Source organism: Oncorhynchus nerka, linkage group LG5, assembly GCF_034236695.1.
Source record: "Oncorhynchus nerka isolate Pitt River linkage group LG5, Oner_Uvic_2.0, whole genome shotgun sequence".
Classification (NCBI taxonomy): domain Eukaryota; kingdom Metazoa; phylum Chordata; class Actinopteri; order Salmoniformes; family Salmonidae; genus Oncorhynchus; species Oncorhynchus nerka.
In genome coordinates, this window is record NC_088400.1 from 34,968,990 (window position 1) to 34,995,188 (window position 26,199).

The 26,199-nt window shown below is 39.9% G+C and overlaps 1 protein-coding gene across 3 annotated transcripts in view; it reads left to right on the forward strand.

Moving 5' to 3' along the window:
* The first annotated feature begins 12,553 nt into the window (after positions 1–12,553).
* The window catches only part of LOC135571787 (uncharacterized), a 29,677-nt gene continuing 16,031 nt past the window's right edge, over positions 12,554–26,199 (forward strand). The window contains exons 1-5 of one of the 3 annotated variants that reach the window (XM_065018587.1): positions 12,554–12,624; positions 24,379–24,462; positions 24,588–24,696; positions 24,784–24,831; positions 24,949–25,036. In XM_065018587.1, coding sequence (XP_064874659.1) covers positions 24,387–24,462; positions 24,588–24,696; positions 24,784–24,831; positions 24,949–25,036 — 321 coding nt within the window. In that variant the 5' untranslated portion in view covers positions 12,554–12,624; positions 24,379–24,386. Of the gene's footprint in view, positions 12,625–24,092; positions 24,463–24,587; positions 24,697–24,783; positions 24,832–24,948; positions 25,037–26,199 lie in introns of those variants that run through there. The other 2 variants (XM_065018588.1, XM_065018586.1) reach the window with 2 other exon arrangements.

Consider the following 26,199-nt stretch of genomic DNA (forward strand, 5'->3'; position numbering starts at 1 on the left):
TCCTCTGTAGCTCATTTGGTAGAGCATGGTGCTTGCAATGCCAGGATAGTAGGTTCGTTTCTAGGACCACCCATACTTAAAATGTATGCATGACTAAGTCGCTTGCTCAATAACATATAAAACGTATCTTTGTTATAAGGCGTGAGGTTATAGTTGACTCTCCTTCACAGTGACAGATGTCCAGGTTGTTCAGTTCCCAAGACCAGAGAGGAGTTCTGGACATAATACATGTTTTGGCGCACACACCCAGTCTCCCTCAGATAAACTTTGTGCAATATTAAACACCCATGAACTAACACACCTATAGGCCCCAAGCTCTCCTTATCCCTTAACTTTAACATCCTGAGTTAATGCCTGAACTTAACCTGAAACACTTTGAAATTTGACGTTTGAGAAACATGGATGAACGTCTAATTCAGGCGTGAGACTGTGAGAGCTGGTAGGGCTTAACGTTGGCCTTCAAGAGGTGAATTAAATTGACTTATTAGATGATATGTTGTATATATTTTGTCAATATGAATATAACTTGAATGCCATGATATTATTTTTCCTCCCTGTACATATTTCATCCAGCTGACAGTGGATGCCAGCACAGCAAATAGGCATCTCATTCTGTCTGGGGACAAGAAGGAAGTGTCATTCGGCTCATATGGTTCACCTAAGCCTTCCACAGAGCTTTTCATCTAAAGCTCTGTGCAGAGAGGGCCTCCAATGACGTTATTACTGGGAGGCTAACTGGGAAGGCTGTGTCGTACTTAGGCATTAGTAGGGTGTCTTGAATGTTGGACTACTCTAGGTCCAGCTATGAGTTCTACAGGTATAGCTTTGGTTACACTTTCACTTTATTTAACCAGGTAGGTCAGTTGAGGACAAGTTCTCATTTATAACTGCGACCTGGCCAAGATGAAGCAAAACAGTGCGACACAAACAACAATGCGAAGTTACACATTTCGAAGACCTTAGAAAGGCAGGGTAGGATAGATATAGGTCTGTAACAGTTTGGGTCTAGGGTGTCTTCCCCTTTGAAGAGGGGGATGACCGTGACAGCTTTCCAATCTTTGGGGATCTCAGACGATACGAGAGGTTGAACTGGCTAGTAATAGGGGTTCTAACAATTGCGGCGGATAATTTTAGAAAGAGAGCGTCCAGATTGTCTAGCCCAGCTGATTTGTAGGGGTCCAGCTCTTTCAGAACATCAGCTATCTGGATTTGGGTGAAGGAGAAATAGGGGAGGCTTGGGAAAGTTGCTATGGGGAGTGTAGAGCTGTTGACCGGGGTAGGGGTGGCCAGGTGGAAAGCATGGCCAGCCGTAGAAAAATGCTTTTTTAAATTCTCAATTATCGTGGATTTATAGGTGGTGACAGTGTTTGCTAGCCTCAGTGCAGTGGGCAGCTGGAAGGAGGTGCTCTTATTCTCCATGGACAATAACGTGTCCCGAAACCCTTTGTAGCTTGTGCTACAGGATGAAAATTTCTGTTTGAAAATGCTAGCCTTTGCTTTCCTAACTGCCTGTGTATATTGGTTCCTAACTTCCCTGAAAAGTTGCATATCGCGGGGGCTATTTGATGCTAATGCAGTACGCCACAGGAGGTTTGTGTGCTGGTCAAGAGCAGTCAGGTCTGGAGTGAACCAAGGGCTATATCTGTTCCTGGTTCTCATTTTTTTTGAATGGGGCATGCTTATTTAAGATGGTGAGGAAAGCACTTTTAAAGAATAACCAGGCATCTAGTTTAGATTGTAGGATGGCCGGTGTGTTAAGCATATCCCAGTTTAGGTCACCTTAACAGTACAAACTCTGAAGATAAATGGGGAGGCAATTAATTCACATATGGTGTCCAGGGCACAGCTGGGGGCTGAGGGGGGTCTGTAACAAGCGGCAACAGGGAGAGACTTATTTCTGGAAAGGTGGATTTTTAAAAGTAGAAGCTTGAACTGTTTGGGCACAGACCTAGATAGTATGACAACTCTGCAGGCTGTCTCTGCAGTAGATTGCAACTCCAGCCCCTTTGGCAGTTTTATCTTGGTGGAAAATGTTGTAGTTGGGGATGGAAATTTCGGAATTCTTGGTGGCCTTCCTAAGTCAGGATTCAGACATCATAGGTAGTACATCAGGGTTGGTTGGAGTGTGCTAAAGCAGTGAAAAAAATAATTTAGGGAGGAGGCTTCTGATGTTTAACGTGCATGAAACCAAGGATTTTACTGTTACAGAAGTCAACTGAAGGTTGACTTCAGTTCTAGCACAGAATTTCCTGGCCTCAGCCCCCCCCCAATCACGAAAATAAAGGCAAATCGGACTGTATCTTGATCACAAGGCTGGGACTCCATGGCCCTTCTCCACAAAGTCCAAACTACCTTTACCCAGCCACTCTTACCTGGATTTAGTGTAATCTGAAACAACTTTTAAAGCTAGAATCCTTAATTGAAACAAAAAATAACTCTGTTTATTATTTAGCTGAGGGATGGGGCTGGAGAAATTTAACCACTCTCAAATTCATAGACAGTTATGGAAGCAAGGACTGGCCATCCATGGTAGCAAAATTATTGTTTTAACCATGTTTTAAAAACAGGAAGAATAAGATTGACAAGCATCAGTTTGGTAAAAGAAAAACATATTTACCCTGTCATGTGTATATTGATTAATTATTACTGGGTGTTGTTTACATTGTCTACAAACTTTGGAGTAAAACATGCTTATATTTTGGGGTTTGATGGGGTACGAAATGTCAAGGCTCAGGAGAAAACCCAGATGCGGACAGTAGTAACAAAAGTTTATTACAAAAACCAAAAGGTACAGAGTGGCAGACATGGTCAGGGCAGGCAGAGGTCAGTAATCCAGGTTGTGTGACAAGGTACAGAACGACAGGCAGGATCAGGGTCAGGGCAGGCAGAATGGTCAAAAACCGGGAAAGATAGAAAACAGGAACCTGAGACAAAAAGGAGCATGGGAAAAAATGCTGGTAGGCTTGACGAAACAAAACAAACTGGCAACAGACAAACAGAGAATCCAGGTATAAATACACTGGGGATAATGAGGAAGATGGGCGACACCTGGAGGGGGGTGGAGACAAGCACAAAGACAGGTGAAACAGATCAGGGTGTGACACAAGGCATTTATAAGTTATATTGTTTAAAAATAAATGGATGTATATAATTAATTTATATGTTCAAAAATGCACACCGAGTGTACAAAACATTAAGGACAACATCCTAATATTCGCTGTGAAAAAACAAGGAGAAAATGGAACGTGGATGTAAAATTGTAAAGTAGTTACTCTGTTGAATGAAAAATACTATTTACGTCCTGTTTCCCAGAGAGATTGAGGGCTTGTGCTGTGTAAGAGTTATGTTAATAAAGGAAGAAGCACACAGCAAAGAGGGAGTGTGAAGGTACAGTATATTTGACTGTTTGTGGAAGGTAGCCAGTGCAAGTACTGTTTACACCAAAAATATATAGCAGACATTCTGTTCTTTTTTCATTTGGTTTTGTGTTGGGCATGTAGCCTCATTTGTCAAAAAAAAATTTCAATATATAAAGGTTGATTAATACGCTACTACTGTATATTAATAAGCTACTATGTGTTCATTGTCAATTAACTCAAGACACCGTGGATCTATACTGATCAAAAATCAAAACGCAATATGCAACAACTTCAAAGATTTTACTGAGTTACAGTTCATATCAGGAAAAAAGGAAATTTAGATAAATTAATTTGGCCCTAATCTATGGATTTCACATGACTGGGAATACAGATATACATCTGTTAGTCACAGATACCTTAAAAAAGAAGTAGGGGCGTGAATCAGAAAACCAGTCAGTATCTGGTGTGACCACCATTTGTCTCATGCAGCTCGACACGTATCCTTCACATAGAGTTGATCAGGCTGTTGATTGTGGCCTGTGGAATGATGTCCCACTCCTCTTCAAAGGCTGTGCGAAGTTGCTGGATATTGGCGGGAACTGGAACAGAGATTCCCAAATGTGCTCAATGGGTGACATCTGGTGAGTATGCAGGCCATGGAAGAACTGGGACATTTTCAGTTTCCAGGAATTGTGTACAGATCCTTGCAACATGGGGCCATTCATTATCATGCTGAAACATGGTGATGATGGCGGCGGATGAATGACACGACAATGGGCCTCAGGATCTTGTTACGGTATATCTGTACATTGAAATTGCTATTGATAAATTGCAATTGTGTTCGTTGTCCTTAGCTTATGCCTGCCAATACCATATCCCCACCGCCACCATGGGTCACACTGTTCACAATGTTGACATCAGCAAACCGCTCTTCCACACGATGCCATACATGTGGTCTGGTTGGACATACTGCCAAATTCTCTAAAAATTATGTTGGATGTGGCTTATGGTAGTGAAATAAACATTCAATTCTCTGGCAACAGCTCTGGTGGACATTCCTGCAGTCAGCTTGCCAATTGCACGCTCCCTCAAAACATTGTGTTACAAAACTGTAAATTATAGTGGCCTTTTATTGTCCCCAGCACAAGGTGCACCTGTGCAATGATCATGCTGTTTAATCAGCTTCTTGATTTGCCACACCTGTCAGGTGGAAGGATTATCTTGGCGAAGGAGAAATGCTCACTAACAGGGATGTAAACAAATTTGTGCACAAAATTTGAGAGAAAATAGCTTTTTGTGCGTATGGAACATTTCTGGGATCTTTTATTTCAGGTCATGAAACATGGCACCAACACTTTACATGTTGCGTTTATGTTTTTGTTCAGTGTATGTATTGGTATTTCTGTCTCAGCCATGTGAACCCATGTCCTGTTCCTGTTTGTGTTCCCTACCCATCTTCTTTGCACACTTGTGTGTATATAAATGGTCAGTAGTAAAAAAAAAAAAACAGTTCACTTAGAATAGAACGTTAAGACATTTTTCTAATGCAAAGGGAACTTAAAGCATGCATAGTTAATGAACAGATTTGTAATCTCTTCGTTGTGAGTCTTTTGTCAGGTTAACTTCTAATTAATATGCAATCAGTTCCCTTAAAGAGGGCTGAATGTGAACAAACACATTGTCTGCTTAGGTTCCCTCTTTCACTTCTGTTTTGATTGTATCCCCCAAGCTACAGTACAGTATAAATACATGGTTTGAGGGAGGCTTATTCAGAGCAACTACAATATCTTGGTGACTTATGTGATGGCTTTGCAGCGCATTTAATCTAATGGGCTGTTCCATATGTATTCAATCCCTTTCTGACCGCATCCCTTTTGATTTGAACAAAACCTTCCATACATGTTTGCCCATAGTAGAAGTGGTCAGAAAGTGACTTTTTGGACCTGAATGCAAAAACATTCAGGAGATCGATGTGCTCAAAGTTGACCCATTTTGCATACCCCACCCTACTATGAGGCATGTCTTCATCTGTCACGCCCTGACCATAGAGAGCTGTTTATTCTCTATGTTGGTTACGTCGGGGTGTGATTAAGAGTGGGTTATCTAGGGGAATTATATGTCTGTTGGACTGGTATGGTTCCCAATCAGAGGCAGCTGTTTATCGTTGTCTCTGATTGGGGATCATATTTAGGCAGCCATTTCCCCATTTTGCTTTGTGGGATCTTGTTTAGGTATAGTTGCCTGTGAGCACTACTCAGCGGCATGTTTCGTTTGTTCGGGTTATTGTTTTTGTTAAGTTTCTCTTCCAAATAAAAGGATGGAAACATTCCACGCTGCATCTTGGTCCACTCCTTATAACGATCGTGATATCATCACTGAAAAAGATAAACGGTTTCAAATGATATCAAACTCTTCAAACAGGGTTGTCAAATTACTTTTTCATTCTTTAAAACAACAAAAACTAATAATTTAATTTTGACCAGACAGCATCAGATAGATGGGCTACATGTACAGAGACAGATGGGCACTATTTTGCTCGCTTGGATGCATTCTCCATTGAGATACTTCAGTTTAGTTTATTCGTTCGACCATTTAAAAAACCAAGCACACATAAAACTTAACGCCATACATGCACATTAGTAAAATCATTGAGGATAACACACAATACATTCTGGGACTTATTTCTGTTGTGGTCCTCAGCATTTTGCGAATTGAAGGAAAATTCTGAAACACAGAGACTAAATATTATTATAATTTTTGTATTGGTCAAATTTTGGGGGGAATCCTGGCTTCCCTTGGCATCCACGAATACACATCACTGCTACCTCTTAGAAAGCCATTCTGGTTGCATAAAGATTTGTGTAATTGTCCTGCTGAAAAATACAACACTATCCCAGGAGTAAGTATTACATTTTTGATCTGGGCTTTGCTCCTTTAATATTTATTTTGATTCTGACAAACTTCCCAGTCCCTGCTGGTGACAAGCATACCCATACCAATACCTATTCCTAATATTGCTTGAAAATCAGAGAACAGGTTTGAATATTGCTGTCCATCAATGACTCCCAACCAAATTGAATGAGCTTGAGCATTTTTGACAAAAACAATGGATAAATGTTGCCCTAAGAATCTTATTCTAAATGATTCACAGCTGTAATGGCTGCCAAAGGTGTTTCCACCAAGAATGAACTCTGAGGTGTGAAGACACGCAATCAAGACATATTTCATTTAGAAGGCCTCATCTTCCTAAACATCCCCAGGTAGGAAATACACACAAAAACACACAGGGTTAAACTCTACCAAGAACAGTGAACTCTGAGGATGCATGCTCATGAAGAGGAATGGCCTCACACACGGTCCCCTTAACACAAACCTAAAAGTACATAACGATCATCAGTTTCATTTAGCTGGCCTCATCTGACTCATCCATCTTGCTGGAGGTTGGGGGTGAGAACATGGTGAGTTCATCACCTACTGCCCTCCTTTTTCTAAATTCCAGACATTAATCTGTTTCAGGACCTTTGAAATTCAGACATTAATCTGCTTGACAGTCACTTGTGTCAAATACTGGATTAACATGTAAAAATAGTTTAGTACTTGGTTTTACAAAGTGCTAATGTAAACAAACAAATCAAAATGCTTACATGTAGTAGATTAGAGAGAAAAACACTCACTATTTGCCTAAAACCCCACAATGGCCATTCAATAACAATTCTATGAAGGGAATGTGAGACATTGCATGTCATACAATACGTAAATCTTTCATTCAATTGTTTGAGGAGGCTAGATATTCCAAGTGGAGACTTACGACAGTAGCCTCAGAAATATGCACATCCGCACAGACAAACACACTCCCATCTTAATATTCAGTTAGTGCATACTCAAGTCTGTAGCCAAGTTCCTCCTATTGTTTATAATCTGTCTCTGTAGCAGTCAACCTCGCTGCAGAATAAGTATTCACCTCACTTAATGCCTCACAAATGTATTCCAAACATAAGTATCATTGTGTTTGAATGGAATCTTGAATGTTGCACTCCATTTGTTGTCCTACATATCTTTGTTGCTGCTCATTTTTTGTAGCTGATGGAATGAATGCAGGGACGAGACCACCAGCCAATCCTAAATATGCATTATAAACTAGAGAGACTTGTGTTGTATTTCTCCAGTCATTTGCTTGGCCTGGAGGTCATGTTTCATTCATAGTAGAGATGGTACGCCTGAGTACCTGTTCTCTTGTTGTCAGCACTTTGTCCGCATTCCTGGTGATGTAGAATTTACAAGAAATGCAGTCATGAAATGACTCCTTCATTTGAAGGAGGATCTCATTTTTTACACTCCAGCTCATGTGGTGTCGCCGGAACAGTATTTGATTGATTCTAAGTTTAATCACGTTTGTGACTTGGTGCTAGTGCGTAGCAAAACGTTTGAATCTTTCACTCCACTAGCCGTTTCGGACCCTATTCAATCAAAACTGGTAAGCAGGTGTTGTGGTTGAGTCAGAATCTGTAGTCCTTTTATGCAGTGTGAAAGCATTTGAATTGACATGCAGTTGATGTTCTTGATTTTGAATACAGTATTTCCAAGGTGGATTGACAGCTAACTGGGCTTGAATGAATAGGGTCCCCATTAGACACACAAACTGTGGTGATTTCACCTGTGGTTCCTCATTGGCTGTGTTCCAATCCTCATAATGGCTTCCTTTCCTTCTCTCCTTCCTGTCCACTAGGAAATGAAAGGATTGGATAGGTACTCACCATACACCATAGAGACTTATGACAAGGACATTAACCCATTTTAGACTGAGGGGACACAGCTATTGTGTTGTGAAATGCATGTACAGTCAACAGCCTGTGTAAAAGAAAAATGTGAGTAAACATGGTGATGTTTTTAGCTGTTTAGCTGTAATATGAGTTTGTTTATTCCATTTAGAAGCATAAAGTGTTTCTGTGTATACAGTATGTGAAGACAAGGATTGGTTTTAGATCAATAAGTATCTTTGGTATCTTTCTTTGGTGTCAATAGTCAGCAGTGCTCATTGGAATTTTAGAACAATTACTGTGATGCTTTAGTCACGAGAGAATACAGTAGACGGCATGTGTCAAAAAGTGATTGATGAGGTATTTTATGGGTCACGTGTTTATGCCCATATATGTACATCCTGTCCAGAAGTTCTCACGGTATCAAGTGAGTGTTTATGTAACCTGATAGTGCAGCTGTTCCTTTGAAGTAAAGCCTGTGTTTACATTAAAGCTGTCAAGGTGATTGATGGGTAGTGACCTCGTTGAACTGTGGAATGTGTTTGAAGCAATGTTTTTTTCTAATCAATTTAGCAGTAGGGGGCTATATGTACATAAGGAAAGCCATAAACAGTTGTTTTTCCCGAGGATGTCATGACCTCTGTCTATCCCCCCTGTGAGGGGTGTGTGTGTGTGTGTGTGTGTGTGTGTGTGTGTGTGTCTCTGCAGGGGTGTTTGAAACAATATTTTTTTCTAAACAATTCAACAATAGGAGGGCATATGTACATAACGATACCCAAACAACAGGTGATTTTTCCTAGGGTGGGGATCAACAAAAAAAGGTTTATACCCCTTACACCCCAAGGAGAGCTGCTCTCCAAGGGGTGGCTGTCACAGTCAATCATGCCATCCTCTTTTTGAAAGGGTAATTGTACTCTTTAAGTTGGGTTCTTTACTTATGACTTAAACAGATTCATTTTTACCCCTTAATAATTAATGCAGTGGGTTAAATCAGGTGTTTCTTGGTCTTAAACAAATCTACTGTGAAACAAAAGCGTACACTTTACACACATGGTTATTGACTTTAAAAAAGACACCAGTAACATGTCAGATATAGTTTAAATGTATTCATTTTTGAGTTTGGAACCCAATATGCCACTTTAAATACATCACAGAAGACTGAAATGTAACAAAATGCCTATTGAGCTGTACACTGAGATGCTCAGTTGGTCAATATTCCCCCTTGAGTGATTCCCCAACATCTTGTCAACATGTCCCCCCAAAATGGAACAGATATCTCATACCAATCCATCTTTATAGACATCTGTCCTTAACAAGGCCTAGGAGGCCCCTATAGTGCCCAGAAATCTCTCCAGAATGTCAAATATTTTAAGCATCTTTATTTCCATGCATTTAACTTGTCAACAAGTATTTTTATGACCAAATTCACGTTCTTTAGTGTAGACAAAAAAATTATGATTTCATGAGTGTTTGGTAGTAGATCCCTGAATGGTCAAAAATCTCTTCAAATAGTATGTTTGTAGCACAAAATATCACTCTCTCACCAGTTACAAGCTGACAGGCTCCCAGAGGCATGGCCATAGAAATCTGAATCTGTTTAAGTTATAAGTAAAGGGCCCAACTTAAAGAGTACAATTACCCTTTCAAAAAGAGGATGGCATGATTGACTGTGACAGCCACCCCTTGTAGAGCAGCTCTCCTTGGGGTGTAAGGGGTATAAACCTTTTTTTGTTGATCCCCACCCTAGGAAAAATCACCTGTTGTTTGGGTATCGTTATGTACAGTGGGGAGAAGTATTTGATACACTGCCGATTTTGCAGGTTTTCCTACTTACAAAGCATGTAGAGGATTGTATTAAAAAAATAAAAAATAGGTACACTTCAACTGTGAGAGACTGAATCAACTGTGAGAGACTGAATCTAAAACAAAAATCCAGAAAATCACATTGTATGATTTTTAAGTAATTAATTAGCATTTTATTGCATGACATAAGTATTTGATACATCAGAAAAGCAGAACTTAATATTTGGTACAGAAACCTTTGTTTGCAATTACAGAGATCATATGTTTCCTGTAGTTCTTGACCAGGTTTGCACACACTGCAGCAGGGATTTTGGCCCACTCCTCCATACAGGCCTTCTCCAGATCCTTCAGGTTTCGGGGCTGTCGCTGGGCAATACGGATTTTCAGCTCCCTCCAAAGATTTTCTATTGGGTTCAGGTCTGGAGACTGGCTAGGCCAGGACCTTGAGATGCTTCTCACGGAGCCACTCCTTAGTTGCCCTGGCTGTGTGTTTCGGGTCGTTGTCATGCTGGAAGACCCAGCCACGACCCATCTTCAATGCTCTTACTGAGGGAAGGGGGTTGTTGGCCAAGATCTCGCGATACATGGCCCCATCCATCCTCCCCTCAATACGGTGCAGTCGTCCTGTCCCCTTTGCAGAAAAGCATCCCCAAAGAATGATGTTTCCACCTCCATGCTTCATGGTTGAGATGGTGTTCTTGGGGTTGTACTCATCCTTCTTCTTCCTCCAAACATGATGAGTAGAGTTTAGACCAAAACACTCTATTTTTGTCTCATCAGACCACATTGCCTTCTCCCATTCCTCCTCTGGATCATCCAGATGGTCATTGGCAAACTTCAGATGGGCCTGGACATGCGCTGGCTTGAGCAGGGGGACCTTGCGTGCGCTGCAGGATTTTAATCCATGACTGCGTAATGTGTAACTAATGGTTTTCTTTGAGGCTGTGGTCCCAGCTCTCTTCAGATCATTGACCAGGTCCTGCCGTGTTGTTTTGGGCTGATCCCTCACCTTCCTCATGATCATTGATGCCCCACGAGGTGAGATCTTGCATGGAGCCCCAGACCGAGGGTGATTGACAGTCATCTTGAACTTCTTCCATTTTCTAATAATTGCGCCAACAGTTGTTTCCTTCTCACCAAGCTGCTTGCCTATTGTCCTGTAGCCCATCCCAGCCTTGTGCAGGTCTACAATTTTATCCCTGATGTCCTTACACCCTCTCTGGTCTTGGCCATTGTGGAGAGGTTGGAGTCTGTTTGATTGAGTGTGTGGACAGGTGTCTTTTATACAGGTAACGAGTTCAAACAGGTGCAGTTAATACAGGTAATGAGTGGAGAACAGGAGGGCTTCTTAAAGAAAAACTAACAGGTCTGTGAGAGCCGGAATTCTTACTGGTTGTTAGGTGATCAAATACTTATGTCATGCAATAAAATGCAAATGAATTACTTAAAAATCATACAATGTGATTTTCTGGATATTTGTGGACACACGCACATACACACACACACACATACTTAGGTAGCTTTTTCCCACATGGATTTTGTGGGTAGTTGTTTTCTGTTTTTGTGTCTGCACCAGAGAGAACTGTTTCGGTTTCGTTCGTTCTCTTTGTTGTTTTTGTTATTCAGTGTTCAGTTCAAATAAAAAAGATGAACACGTACCATGCTGCGCTTTGGTCCACACCTTCTTCATGCGACAACCGTTACACCATCAATCACCTTGACAGCTTTAATGTAAACACAGGCTTTACTTCAAATGAACAGCTGCACTATCAGGTTACATAAACACTCACTTGATACCTTGAGAACTTTCGGACAGGATGTACATATATGGGCATAAACACGTGACCCATAAAATACCTCATCAATCACTTTTTTGACACATGCCGTCTACTGTATTCTCTCTGTCACACCATAACTCCATCACCAAAAGCAATCCACTCCAAAGATAATACTCCAATATGCCCCTTTCACCCCTCTCATAAGACGGAAGAATGTCCACACCAAGGGATGATTTGAAAAGACATGGAAGAAGTGATGACTGATTGCTGGCAAATGTTTGGTCTACGCCAAACCCAGATTCGTCTGTCGGACTGCCAAATGGTGAAGCAGGATTCATCACTCCAGAGAATGCATTTTTACTGCACCAAAGTCCAATGGCAGCAAGCTTTAAACCACTCCAGCTGACGCGTGGCAATACATATGGTGATCTTAGGCTTGTGTGCCGCTGCTCGGCCATGGAAACCTATTTCCCGACTAACAGGTATTGTACTGACTTTGCTTCCAGAGGCAGTTTGGAACTCGGTAGTGAGTGTTGCAACCGAGGACAGATTACTTTTAGCGCTACGTGCTTCAGCACTCAGCTGTCCTGTTCTGTGAACGTTTGTGGCCTACCACTTTGCAACTGAATTGTTTCCACTTCACAATAACAGCACTTACAGTTGACTGGGGCATCTCTACCAAGACAGATATGGAAAGGTGCCACGTTGAAAGTCACTGAAAGTCACTGAGCTCTTTAGTAAGGCAATTGTACTGCCAATGTTTGTCTATGGAGATTGCATCAATGTTTGCTCTATTTTAGGTCCCCACTTTCACTTCTGTTTTGACTGAACAGTATATAGTAAGTGCATGGTTTGCGGGAGGCTTATTCAGAGAAACTGCTGTCAGACAAATTGAATGTATCTTTTCGAATCCAGGCCAGGATCAAGGTAAGTGACAATATTTTCATATTTTTTTTTTAACTTCTTTTATTAACCTAGTGACACATGAAAATCTATACAAGGTGATGCGGATGTATGTGATGGTTTTGCAGGATATTTAATCTAATGGGTCTTTTCATATGAATTCAATCCCTTTCTGACCGCATCCCTTTTGATTTGAACAAAACCTTCCATACATGTTTTCCCATAATAGAAGTGGTCAGAAAGATACCTTTTGGACCTGAATGCCAAAACACTCAGGAGAAAAAAGGTGCTCAAAGTTGACCCATTTTGCATACCCCACCCTACCATGAGACATGTCTTCATCACTGAAAAAGATAAACAGTTGAGTTTGATATAATTTGAAAGCTTTCAAACAGGGTTGTCAAACTATTTTGGAAATCTAGATAGTTTTTATGTTGTTGTTTTTTGGACATCAATGATCTTAAAACGTGCAAACTCAGATGTGTATTTTTCAGATATGTTGTAGCTTAGACCCTATTTTACATCATCTGAGGTGTTTTTGTTGGGCCCATCATTGGTTGAGACACAGCATGCTATTGAATACAGGTTGGGTGTCATTTCAATAATAGCAATAGAATGGACCTATCCCTTCAAACCACTGCAATTTAGCTGGTAAACCATAGCCATTTAAATTGAATTGCAATTTCAACTTCCAATTACCACCAGAAAGATGGCCGCCGGTACACCCACCGTTGATATTCAACTTAAATTGGAATCTTTATGCTATTACAGTGCCTAGAGAAAGTAAGCTGCTTAAAAAAAAACAATAAATAGTCAATTGTTTTTCTACAGATATACACAACCTACTTCACATTTCCAAAGTGAAAGAAAAATTATAGAAAAATGTCAAAATTAATAAAAATGCAGTCTTGAATGCAACCTGTGTTGTGATAATTACGTTGTTTGCTCTATAACCTGTTAGTTCATATGCCTTGTGACTGTGATATATAGTCCTAAAGGCCTAGTCAATAAGAAGACACAGTGGCAGAATAAATTCACCCACACCTTTGTTTCATCACAAAACTGGAGAGCAACCTCTGTCCATTGAAGTCCACAAAGCGTATTACATGTAACAAACAGTTACAGTACATGACCTACAGCATGGTCAACCAAGTTAATGTTTCCAACATTTATTAACTACTGAACAACTATTGATTTACAACCACAGAGAGTCTCAAAGAAAACAGGAGCTGCTTCCACTATTCCAGCATCATTTCAACTTCAACATTTCAACATCAATCTACCAAAAACAATTTAGTTCAATCAATGTAAGCTAAATATGATTTGGCTGTCCATGGTCCTGATTTCTCTCTGTGTGTGTGTGTGTGTGTGGGGGGGGGTTCTGATTTCTGTGTGTGTGGGTTCTGATTTCTGTGTGTGTGTGTGTGTGTGGGGGGGGGGGGTTCTGATTTCTGTGTGTGTGGGTTCTGATTTCTGTGTGTGTGCTTTCATGCAAGCAGAAAAAACATGTTGACTCACCCTACTTGTGGAGAAACGCCAATGCCAACCTCCTCTCTTTCAAGTTGAAGAAATGGTCTATGACTGTCATACGGCTTTTAGTTTTGGTTGTCTTTTTTTGGGGGTGCGCCAGGACTATTCACAGCTGAGCTCACCCAGTTTAGCTCAAAGCTGATTGGCTATTATTTTATACTTTTTTTTATCAAGGGAGGCCAAATGCTCGCTGGCTTCCCTTGCATTCAATGCTACAGGCAGCAACAATGTCATATTATTTTTGACCAGACAGCATCAGATAGATGGGCTACATGTACAGAGACAGAGGGGTGCGGTTTTGCTATCACCGGATGCTTTCTTAGGTGAGATACATTCAGCCTCTTGCAAATTCAAAGAAAATCCTGAAGCACAGATAGACTAAATATTATTTAGAATATACATATATTGTTACATGTTTTGGGGAAAGCCTGGCTTCTTTTGGCATCCATGAATACATGCAACTGCTGCTTCTTATAAAGCCATTCTGGTATGTCTTTGGCATTAAAATGTGTGTAATTGTCCTGCTTAAAAATAAAACTCTATCCCAGGGGTAAGTATTCAGAAGACTGAGGCAAGGTTTTCCTTAACTTTTTTACCTGGGCTTTGCTCCTTTCATCCTTCTTTTGATCCTGACAAACTCCCCAGTCCCTGCTGGTGATGAGCATACCCATACCTATACCCATACCCATTCCTGAGTGGTCCAAACTCAGTCTTGACGTAAATTTGCTTGAAAATCAGAGACAAGGTTTGAATATTGCTGGCCATCAATGACTCCAAACCAAATTGAATGGATAAATGTTACCCTAAGAATCTTATTCAAAATTATTCACAGCTGTAATGGCTGCCAAGGGTGTTTCCACCAAGTATTAACTCTGGGGTATGAAGACATACGCAATCAAGACATATTTTATTTACTTGTTATAAAAATAAGGGGAAATTGAAAAGGGGAAATCAGATTTTCAACATTTTAATGCCATATATACTACCGTTCAAAAGTTTGGGGTCACTTAGAAATGTCCTTGTTTTTGAAAGAAAAGCACATTTGTTGTCCATTACAATAACTTCAAATTGATCAGAAATACAGTGTAGACATTGTTAATGTTGTAAATGACTGTTGTAGCTGGAAAATTCAGATGTTTTAATGGAATACCTACATAGGCGTACAGAGGCCCATTATCAGCAACCATCACTCCTGTGTTCCAATGGCAAGTTGTGTTCGCTAATCCAAGTTTATCATTTTAAAAGGCTAATTGATCATTAGAAAACCCTTTTGCAATTATGTTAGCACAGCTGAAAACTGTTGTCCTGATTAAAGAAGCAATACAACTGGCCTTCTTCAGACTTGTTGAGTATCTGGAGCATCAGCATTTGTGGCTTCGATTACAGGCTCAATATGCAGAAACAAAGGACTTTCTTCTGAAACTCATCAGTCTATTCTTGTTCTGAGAAATGAAGGCTATTCCATGCTAGAAAATGCCAAGAAATTGAAGATCTCGTACAACGTGGTGTACTGGTCCCTTCACAGAACAGTGCAAACTGGCTCCAACCAGAATAGAAAGAGTGGGAGGCCCTGGTGCACAACTGAGCAAGAGGACAAGTACATTAGAGTGTCTAGTTTGAGAAACAGATGCCTCACAAGTCTTCAAGTGGCAGCTTCATTACACCAGTCTCAATGTCAACAGTGAAGAGGCGACTCCGGGATGCTGGCCTTCTAGGCAGAGTTTCTCTGTCATGTGTCTGTGTTCTTTTGCCCATCTTACTCTGTTATTTTTATTGGCCAGTCTGAGATATGGCTTTTTCTTTGCAACTCTGCCTAGAAGGCCAGCATCCCACATTCGCCCCTTCACTGCTGACGTTGAGACTTTTCTACCTGAATATGACCCGGCACACCTCCAGGTTGTGTAAGGGCTATTTGACCAAGAAGGAGGGTGATGGAGTGCTGCATCAGATGACCTGGTCTCCACAATCCCCCAACCTCAAACAAATTGAGATGGTTTGGGATGAGTCGGACCACAGAGTGAAGGAAAATCAGCCAACATGTGCTAAGCATATGTGGGAACTCCTTCAAGACTGCTGAAAAAGCATTCCAGGTGAAGATGGTTGAGAGAATGCCAATGGTGTGCAAAGCTGTCATCAAGGGAAAGGGTGGCTATTTGAAGAATCTCAAATATAAAATGTATTTTGATTTGTTTAATACTTTTTTGCTTACAACATGATTCCATATGTTTTCATTCATAGTTTTGATGCCTTCACTATTATTCTACAATGTAGAAAAAAAGTACAAATAAACAAAAACCCTTGAATGAGTCAGTGTTCTAAAACTTTGGACTTGTAGTATATATACACACAGTACAAAGATTTTTTAAAAGTGACAGTGATTGTACAATAAAGTCAGGGACTTATTTCCATTTTGGTCCATATTTTCTTTTGGCATAAATACATATACAATTGCATAGATATAGAAACATTACAGAGATACAGACAATAAAAGGTTTTACTGTTCACTTTTTACATTCTTTTAAAAAGCGCCGGTATATAAAAATGTGTTCTTGCCAGATAGACTAATTTAAAACAGTGGATATTAGAGTATCTGCTGTGGTATTATGCTGGTGGACATCTCTGACAAATAAAAAATAGTTGGATAGGTACCTGAGAATTTTGTGGATCAGACCACGTTGAATTAATAATACTCTTTTTTGACACAGATAACCAGCCTAGCTGCTTAAAATGCTCGACCTCCAGATGAGCATGAGGGAGGAGTTTAAGGACAATTCTTACAAGCTTGTTTTGGCAGGTTTGTCGTTTATTCTTTAGATGTTGAGTGCTGCTGGTGAACCATGATGTGCAGGCATAATCAAAGTGACACTGGACCAGTGCACTTGTCAGAGTCTTTAGGTTGTCTATAGGTAGGTTTCCATCCGATTGGCAACAGATTATTTTTAGGTGAACATTTTAAAATCTGCATTAAAAAAGGTGCAATTTCCCAACAGCGTTCTGTTTCTATCTAACTGACTTGTTCAGGATAAAGTACGTGCGTAAATATGTAGTGCACATAAAAATCATCTTTGAGGTTAAATTCCCATGTAACGAATAAATAATACAAGTTAAATGGGTTTCCATCACATTTTCAACTAGGCCTACTGATTGTTGTCACAAAAATGTTGCATAGGTACAGCCCATGTGCCCACTCTGCTACTGGAACGTGCACTTTAGCCAACAGCTTGCAGATACAGTACAGTGCGGGAATAGCCTACTTTATGATGAGATTATTATGCACAAAAGTGCGAGATTGTTTTTATTTGTCAAACGGCAGCCAAGAATCAATCATCACGTCACCAGAATAAGACCCTTGATATTTATTGAAAGGTGCATCAAGCTCATCACTGTGCGTTTTCACCACCCTGTGAAGTTAACTATAATTTATTTAATCTGTAGCCTAATAAACTGCATGCTTTCCTGAGTCGTAGTGGAAGGACCATTCCAAGTTTACTTCAATATGATGGCTGTTATATCAATATTTGTGCATAAAATAATTTCCACCGCCATAATTCATTTTACAGAGACAAAAAGATCGCACCTTGTCTAGCGTATTTTGTAATGTCGACAATTTGGTCTACGTTTTTTATCCGACATGTACTCTACTCGCATAAAAATGTTGGATGGAAACCTGGTTAATGTCAAGCCATATTGAGGCTGGTTATTACAAAAGCAGCAGCTACTCTTTCTGGAGTCCACACAAAACATGAAACATGACATAATACAGAACATTAATAGGACAGAACTATATGAATAAAAATATAAATAAAAAAGACTACATAGCCTACATAGCAATACATGCACACAAACTATCTAGGTCAAATTGGGGAGATGAGTTGTGCCATGTGGTGTTGCTTTATCTGTTTTTTGAAACCAGGTTTGCTGAAAATTTGAGCAATATGAGATGGAATGGAGTTCCATGCAGTAAGGGCTCAATATAATACTGTGCGCTTTCTTGAATTTGTTCTGGATTTGGGGACTGTGAAAAGACCCCTGGTGACATGTCTGGTGGGGTAGGTGTGTGTGTCAGAGCTGTGTGTAAGTTGACTTTGTGAACAATTTGGGATTTCAACATATTAATGTTTCTTATAAAAAGAAGAAGTGATGCAATCAGTCTCTCCTCAACTCTTAACCAATAAAGACTGACATGCCTAGTATTTATATCAGCCCTCTGATTACAATGAAGATCAAGACGTGTCGCTCTGTTCTGGGCCAGCTGCAGCTTTACTAGGTCTTTCCTTGCAGCACCCGACCACACGACAGGACAATAATCAAGATAAGACAAAACTAGAGCCTACAGGACTTGCCTTTTGGAATGTGGTGTCAAAAAAGCAGAGCATCTCTTTATTACGGACAGACCTCTCCCCATCTTTACAACCATTGAATGTATATGTTTTGACCATGACATTTTACAATCTAAGGTAATGTCAAGTAATTTAGTCACACCATTCATTACCAGATTCAGCTGAAGTTTAGAACTAAGAGAATGATTTGTACCAAATACAATGCTCTTAGTTTTAGAGATTTAGTTTATTACTGGCCACCCATTCCAAAACAGACTGCAATGCTTTGTTAAGGGTTTCAGTGACTTCATAAGCTGTGTTTGCTGATGCGTATATGGTCGAATCATCAGCATGCATGGACACCCATGTTTTGTTTAATGCCCGTGGCAGGTCATTGGTAAAATTATAAAAGAGTAGAGGGCCTAGAGAGCTGCCCTGCAGTACACCCCACTTTGCATGTTTGACATTAGAAAAGTTTATATTAAATAAAACCCTTTGAGTTCTGTTAGATACAGTTGAAGTCAGAAGTTTACATACACTTAGGTTGGAGCCATTAAAACTTGTTTTCAACTACTCCACAAATTTCTTGTTAACAAACTATAGTTTTGGCAAGTCGGTTAGGATATCTACCTTGTGCATGACACAAGTCATTTTTCTAACAATTGTTTACATACAGATTATTTCACTTATAATTCACTGTCACAATTCCAGTGGGTCAGAAGTTTATATACACTAAGTTGACTGTGCCTTCAAACAGCTAGGAAAATTCCAGAAAATGGTGTCATGGCTTTAGAAGCTTCTGATAGGCTAATTGACATCATTTGAGTCAATTGGAGGTGTACCTGTGGATGTATTTCAAGGCCTACATTCAAACTCAGTGTCTCTTTGCTTGACATCATGGGAAAATCAAAAGAAATCAGCCAAGACCGCAGAAAAAAATTGTAGACCTCCACAAGTCTGGTTCATCCTTGGGAGCAATTTCCAAACGCCTGAAGGTACCACGTTCGCCTGTACAAACAATCGTACGCAAGTATAAACACTATGGGACCACGCAGCCGCCATACAGCTGTCACGTTCTGACCTTTATTTCCTTTGTTTTGTCATTATTTAGTATGGTCAGGGCGTGAGTTGGGGTGGGCAGTCTATGTTTGTTTTTCTATGATTTGGGTATTTCTATGTTTCAGCCTAGTATGGTTCTCAATCAGAGGCAGGTGTCATTAGTTGTCTCTGATTGAGAATCATACTTAGGTAGCCTGGGTTTCACTGTGTGTTTGTGGGTGATTGTTCCTGTCTCTGTGTTTTGCACCAGATAGGGCTGTTTTGGGTTTTCACGGTTCTTGTATTTGCTAGTTTGTTCATGTGAAGTGATTTATTAAAACATGAATCAAAACAACCACGCTGCGCTTTGGTCCGCCTCTCCGTCAATGGAAGAAATCCCTTACAACAGCTCCTAGAGATGAATGTACTTTGGTGCAAAAAGTGCGAATCAATCCCAGAACAACAGCAAAGGACCCTGTGAAGATGCTGCAGGAAACAGGTACAAAAATATCTATATCCACCTTAAAACGAGTCCTATATCGACTTAACCTGAAAGGCCGCTCAGCAAGGAAAAAGCCACTGCTCCAAAACTGCCATAAAAAAAGCCAGACTACGGTTTGCAACTGCACATGGGGGCAAAGATCGTACTTTTTGGAGATATGTCCTCTGGTCTGATGAAACAAAAATAGAACTGTTTGGCCATAATGAACATTGTTATGTTTGGAGGAAAAAGGGGGAGGCTTGAGATCCGAAGAACACCATCCCAACTGTGAAGCATGAGGGTGGCAGCATCATGTTGTGGGGGTGCTTTGCTGCAGGAGGGACTGGTGCACTAAACAAAATAGATGGCATCACATGGAAGGAAAATTATGTGGCTATATTGAAGCAACATCTCAAGACATCAGCCAGGAAGTTAAAGCTTGGTCGCAAATGGGTCTTCCAAATGGACAATGACCCCAAACATACTTCCAAAGTTGTGACAAAATGGCTTAAGGACAACAAAGTCCATGTATTGGAGTGGCCATCACAAAGCCCTGTCCTCAATCCTATAGAAAATTTGTGGGAGCAAGGAGGCCTACAAACCTGACTCAGTTACACCAGCTCTGTCAGGAGGATTGGGCCAAAATTCACACAACTTACCGTGGGAAGCTTGTTACCCGAAACGTTTGACCCAAGTGAAACAATTTAAAGGCAATGCTTCCAAATGCTAATTGAGTGTATGTAAACTTCTGACTGGGAATGTGATGAAAGAAATAAAAGCTTAAATAAATCTATTATTCTGACATTTCACATTCTTAAAATAAGGTGGTGATCCTAACTGACCTAAAACAGGGAATTTTTACTAGGATTAAATGTCAGGAATTGTGAAAAACTGAGTTTAAAGGTATTTGGCTAAGGTGTATGTAAACTTCCGACTTCAACTGTAGATAGCTCTGAATCCACGATATGGCAGAGGTTGAAAAGTCAATACACATACGTTTTTTCAACAACAGGGTATGGCCAATAATATCAAAGGCAGCCATGAAAACTGACAGTACAGCTCCCACAATCTTCATCCTCAGTAGCTTTCCATCTAAGTGGTCAGTGCCAGGAGGTTTGTCATTATTGATCGTTAACAACTCTCCCACACTAACGTTACAAAATTCAAACTTGCAATTCTTTTCTTTCATTATTTGTTTTTTTTTATGCATGAATACGATGGCTCACTGTTCGTTGTTTGCATTTCCTGCCTAAGTTTGCCCACTTTGCCAATTAAGTAATGATTAAAACAATTGGCAACATCAAATGGTTTTGTGATGAATAAGCCACCTGATTCGAAGAAAGATGGAGTTGAATTTCTCGTCCTTTTTTATTTTTTCAATATTTTTTAATCCCTTTTTCTCCCCAATTTCGTTGTATCCAATTGGTAGTTACAGTCTTGTCCCATCGCTGAAACTCCCGTACGGACTCGGGAGAGGCGAAGGTTGAGAGCTGTGTGTCCTCAGAAACACGACCTAGCTAAGCTGTACTGTTTCTTGACACAATGCCTGCTTAACCCGGAAGCCAGCCGCACCAATGTGTCGGAGGAAACACTGTACACCTGGCGACCGTGTCAGCGTGCATGAGCCCGGCCCGCCACAGGAGTCGCTAGAGCGCGATGGGACATGGACATCCCGGCCAGCCAAACCCTCCCCTAACCTGGACGACACTGGGCCAATTGTGCCTCGCCCCATGGGTCTCCCGGTCGCGGCTGGCTGAGACAGAGGCTGGACTCGAACCAGGATCTCTAGTGGCACAGTTAGCACATAATACAGTTTCTATCACGTTCTGACCTTTATTTCCTTTGTTTTGTCTTTATTTAGTATGGTCAGGGCGTGAGTTGGGGTGGGCAGTATGTTGGTTTTTCTATGTTTGGTTTCTGTTTCGGCCTAGTATGGTTCTCAATCAGAGGCAGGTGTCGTTAGTTGTCTCTGATTGAGAATCATACTTAGGTAGCCTGGGTTTCACTTTTGGTTTGTGGGTGTTTGTTTCCGTGTCTGTGTCTTTCGCCACACGGTACTGTTTCGGTTTGGTTATTTCACGTATTCGTTTATTGTTTTTTGTATTTCATTAGTGTTCAGTGCGTTTCTTATTAAAATCGTCATGAACACTTACCCACGCCGCATCTTGGTCCGATCCTTACTCCTCTTCAGACGAAAAGGAGGAAATCTGCCGTTACAGTTTCTTCTTTTCTGTTGTTGAGTTTAGTCAGCCAGACTTATTAGCCACTCATTTAGCCTCATCTCTTTCAACCATACAGTTTTTCAATTCCTCAATAATCAATGGAGCCTTAACAGTTCTAGCAGACAGTTTCTTAACAGGTGCATGTTTATCAATAATTGGAAGAAGTAATTTCATAAATTCATCAAGTGCAGCATCTGGATGCTCCTTATTAATCACATCAGACCCACACGTTTTTTTTAACATCATCCACATAAGTCACAGCAAAATATTTTGTATGATCACTTCTACACTATTTTAGGCCCAGCTTTTGGAACTTTGGCTTTCCTGGACATAGCCACAATATTGTGATCACTGCATCCAATAGGTACGGATACAGCTTTAGAACAAAGTTCTACAGTATTAGTAAAAATGTGATCCGATACATGTGGACGATCTTGTTCCTATAGTGTTTGTAAACATCCTGGTAGGTTGGTTAATAACCTGGTTACAGTGAGAAGCTTTCTCTTGAACGGGCAGCTTGATGTAACCCAATCAATATTAAGGTCCCCAAGAAAGTACACCTCTCTGTTTACATACCTACGTAAGTCGTTTTTTGGGGTCTCTGCACTTTACTATTTATAATTTTTACAGCTTTTACTCTTACTTCACTACAGTCCTAATGAAAATAATGTACTTTTTACTCCATACATTTTTGACACCCAAAGGTACTTGTTACATTTTGAATGCTTAGCAGGACAGGAAAATTGTCAAAATCATGCATTTATCAAGAGAACATCCCTGGTCATCCCTACTGCTTCTGATCTGGCGGACTCACTAAACACACGTTTCATTTGAAAATTATGTCTGGGTGTTGGAATGTGCCCCTGGCTGTCCATATATTTTAAAAACAAGAAACTGGTGCCTTCTGGTTTGCTTAATATAAGGAATTTGAAATGATTTATACTTTTACTTTTGATACAAAGTATATTTTAGCAATTACATTTACTTTTAAAACCAAATACATTGACTTTTACTCAAGTAGTATTTTACTGGGTGACTTTCACTTTTACTTGAATCATTTTCTATTAAGGTGTCTTTACTTTTACTAAAGTATGACAATTGGGTACTTTTTCCACAACTGTGCATAAATTGTAGCTGTATATCACCTAGTCAAAACTGAAAAATAGCTCAACTTTGAACACCATTATAACCTGAATGTTTTGGCATTCAGGCCCAAAAAGTATATTTCTGGCCACTTCGACTATGGGCAAACATGTATGGAAGGTTTCATTCAAAACAAAGGGGTGCAGTAAGAAAGGGATTTAAGCAATATGGTACGACCATATTCCTAAATAATAATTTAGTGACCATATGAGATAAAATTATAATAATAGTGACTGGTTTACTTGACTGATCGTTTACTGAAAATGTAACTGTATATGGTATTTTCTTATATACAGTCCATAGGCCGTTGTTGATTGGCATAGGCAGTTTTCTATTTTCTTTCATAGCTTTTTTTGAGTAAAAGCTGAACAAATATAACATTGATATTATGGATAGTATTACTCAATTGTTTTCTTTTCATATTCAAAAATAAGGGTTCTCTTTTGTTTTCGTAACTGGTCGCCGAACGACCTCTGGGAACTTCTGATGACTGTAAACATCTTTGATATTAAGCATCTCAATCAGGTCGCAAGAAGTGTAAGGAGTTCCCATAGGTCATTCGGCAACTCGTCACTCTACTGAGAGAAACAAGGTTACATCCGTAACCCAAACGTTTTGTTGAACTTTATCATTTGACTGCAACCATAGCTGAAGACAAAGACAGAAAGGTGGTGTATGTGATGGGACTGGACTTGTGTTTCAGATGTTATTCACACTTCAGAGCCAATGTGTTATTTCCTGTTTTGGGGGATTTCCCACATAAACCAAAAGTGAAACCAACGTTCCAAGGGATGTCTGTGGGCTCCAGTGAAAATGATTTCTTTCAGATTAACAAATTGTGATCCCACTGCCTTCACTCTTGAAGAAAGTGCAATCTAGAACCTAAAAGGGTTTTTGGCTGTCCCCATAGGAAAACACTTTTAAGAGCCATTTTGGTTCCTGGTAGAACCTAAAAGGGTTCTCCTAAGTGAACAGTGGAAGAACCCTTTTTTGAACCCTTTTTACTAAGAGTGTATTCGACCTTCACTATCAAATGTTTTGGCAGGAGTTGTAATGGCGGGACAAGGATTTCAAGGTGCACTGAGGGTCATGCTCCTTGTGTGTCTCCTTGGACTAACAAAAGAGTTTGGTAAGAAGTGCTGTTTTCACAATACAATGCAAGTTTAAAAGTGGGTTTAATTTAGTGTAGTTGTTTTGTATTCCACATTTTAAAAACGGTGTAAAATATTAACAATAATTAACTTATTTCCGTAGAACTTGAGGACAAAGACTGGGACGAGTTGAGGTCTGATGTGGCTGCGCTGCACAGATTGAAAGGATTACCTGATCAAATGACACGTAGGACCACAGGAGCAGACACCAGGTGGGTTTAATTCAGCCTTGATATCTCTGTCAAACCTCTCTTAGCCATTGTTGAATGAGATGTTTAATATTGTTTATCTCTGTTTAGAGAGATAACAATGCACAGGACCAGGACAAAGAGATTCAGCAATTACAGGTAACATATCCACTCAGAGAAGTGACAAAATGTATTATTGCCCAGTACAGACGATTGAAAGAGGAATCACATAACAGCAAATGATTTAGGTATTACCGATCTATTGTATTTCCTCAGGGCATATGTGGAGAAAAAGCCCATGGCTTTATTTGATGGTCTTAGGGGATGTGACAATTTTACAACATGCGTCATTCAAATGGACCAGGTAAGAAAGTGTCTGTTAAACTGCATGTATGAACAGTTATTTATGAGCTATAATTGTAATTCTAGTTCAGACATGTACAGTTACAGTAGCATATCTTTATTCATATTTATTCCAGTCATTTAATTTAAATGTGCAAACTGGGATTGGTAGGTTATATCCATTTTTGGACTTTCAAATTAATAATATATGGGCTAGTCAATATAGCATTACCCCACCGCAAATCATAGCAGCACCAATATAGCAGCACCCCACCGGTAAATCATTAGATCTGATTAATGCAATTCCATCTTTGATTACTGTAACCATAGAAAAAATATGTAATAATATATGCAGCAATGAACGGGGTTCACAGGGTGAAAGAAAGGACTCAAGATCAGAATTCTATCATGCAGGAACTATCTTCCTTTCGGTGCAATCATGAGTGTAAATACAAAATCTGGATATGTTACCGTGGAATCAGCGTCAGGTCTTGAGTCAGCAGTTTACAACGCAAAATCTAAGATTTTTATAACTAACCCAAGATAGACCAGAGCCTGTCGTTTCATAGTGGGCAGAACAAACAAAGACGTGGGCAGAGCCAAGCACAAGCTAGTGAGATCCTATTGGCATGTTCTAGTATTTATTTGCATATTTCCATTAGGGAACACCTACTCTGTGAAGTGCACGTGTGCAATAGCTCAATTCGCCCTTACCCAAAGACTACAAAATGCAATTCGCCCTTACCCAAAGTCTACAAAAAACTCAATTTTCTACAGATTCTAATTTTGGTAACAGAAAACTGTATGGAGATCAAATGTTTAGTCGTTGAGAAAATTTTCAGAATGTTGGCCAAAATCCATCTCGCTCCATCTTCTTCCACTGCCGGCCACTGGGCTTCCTCTCATCACCATATTTGGTAGTGAGTGGAAACACCAATAGGATGTTTCACATTACATCTGGTTAAATATCTGGCTCATTGTTCTATCTGTGACAATATTCTAGAAATGGCTAGTTATAAGAAAACATTTGATTGAATCCATTTTAGAACAAGGCTGTAATGTAACAAAAAGTGGAAATAGCCAAGGGGTCTGAATACTTTACGAATGCACTGTATATACTGAACAAAAATAAAAATGCAACATGCAATAATATAATTTAAATAATTAAATAATACTATAATAATG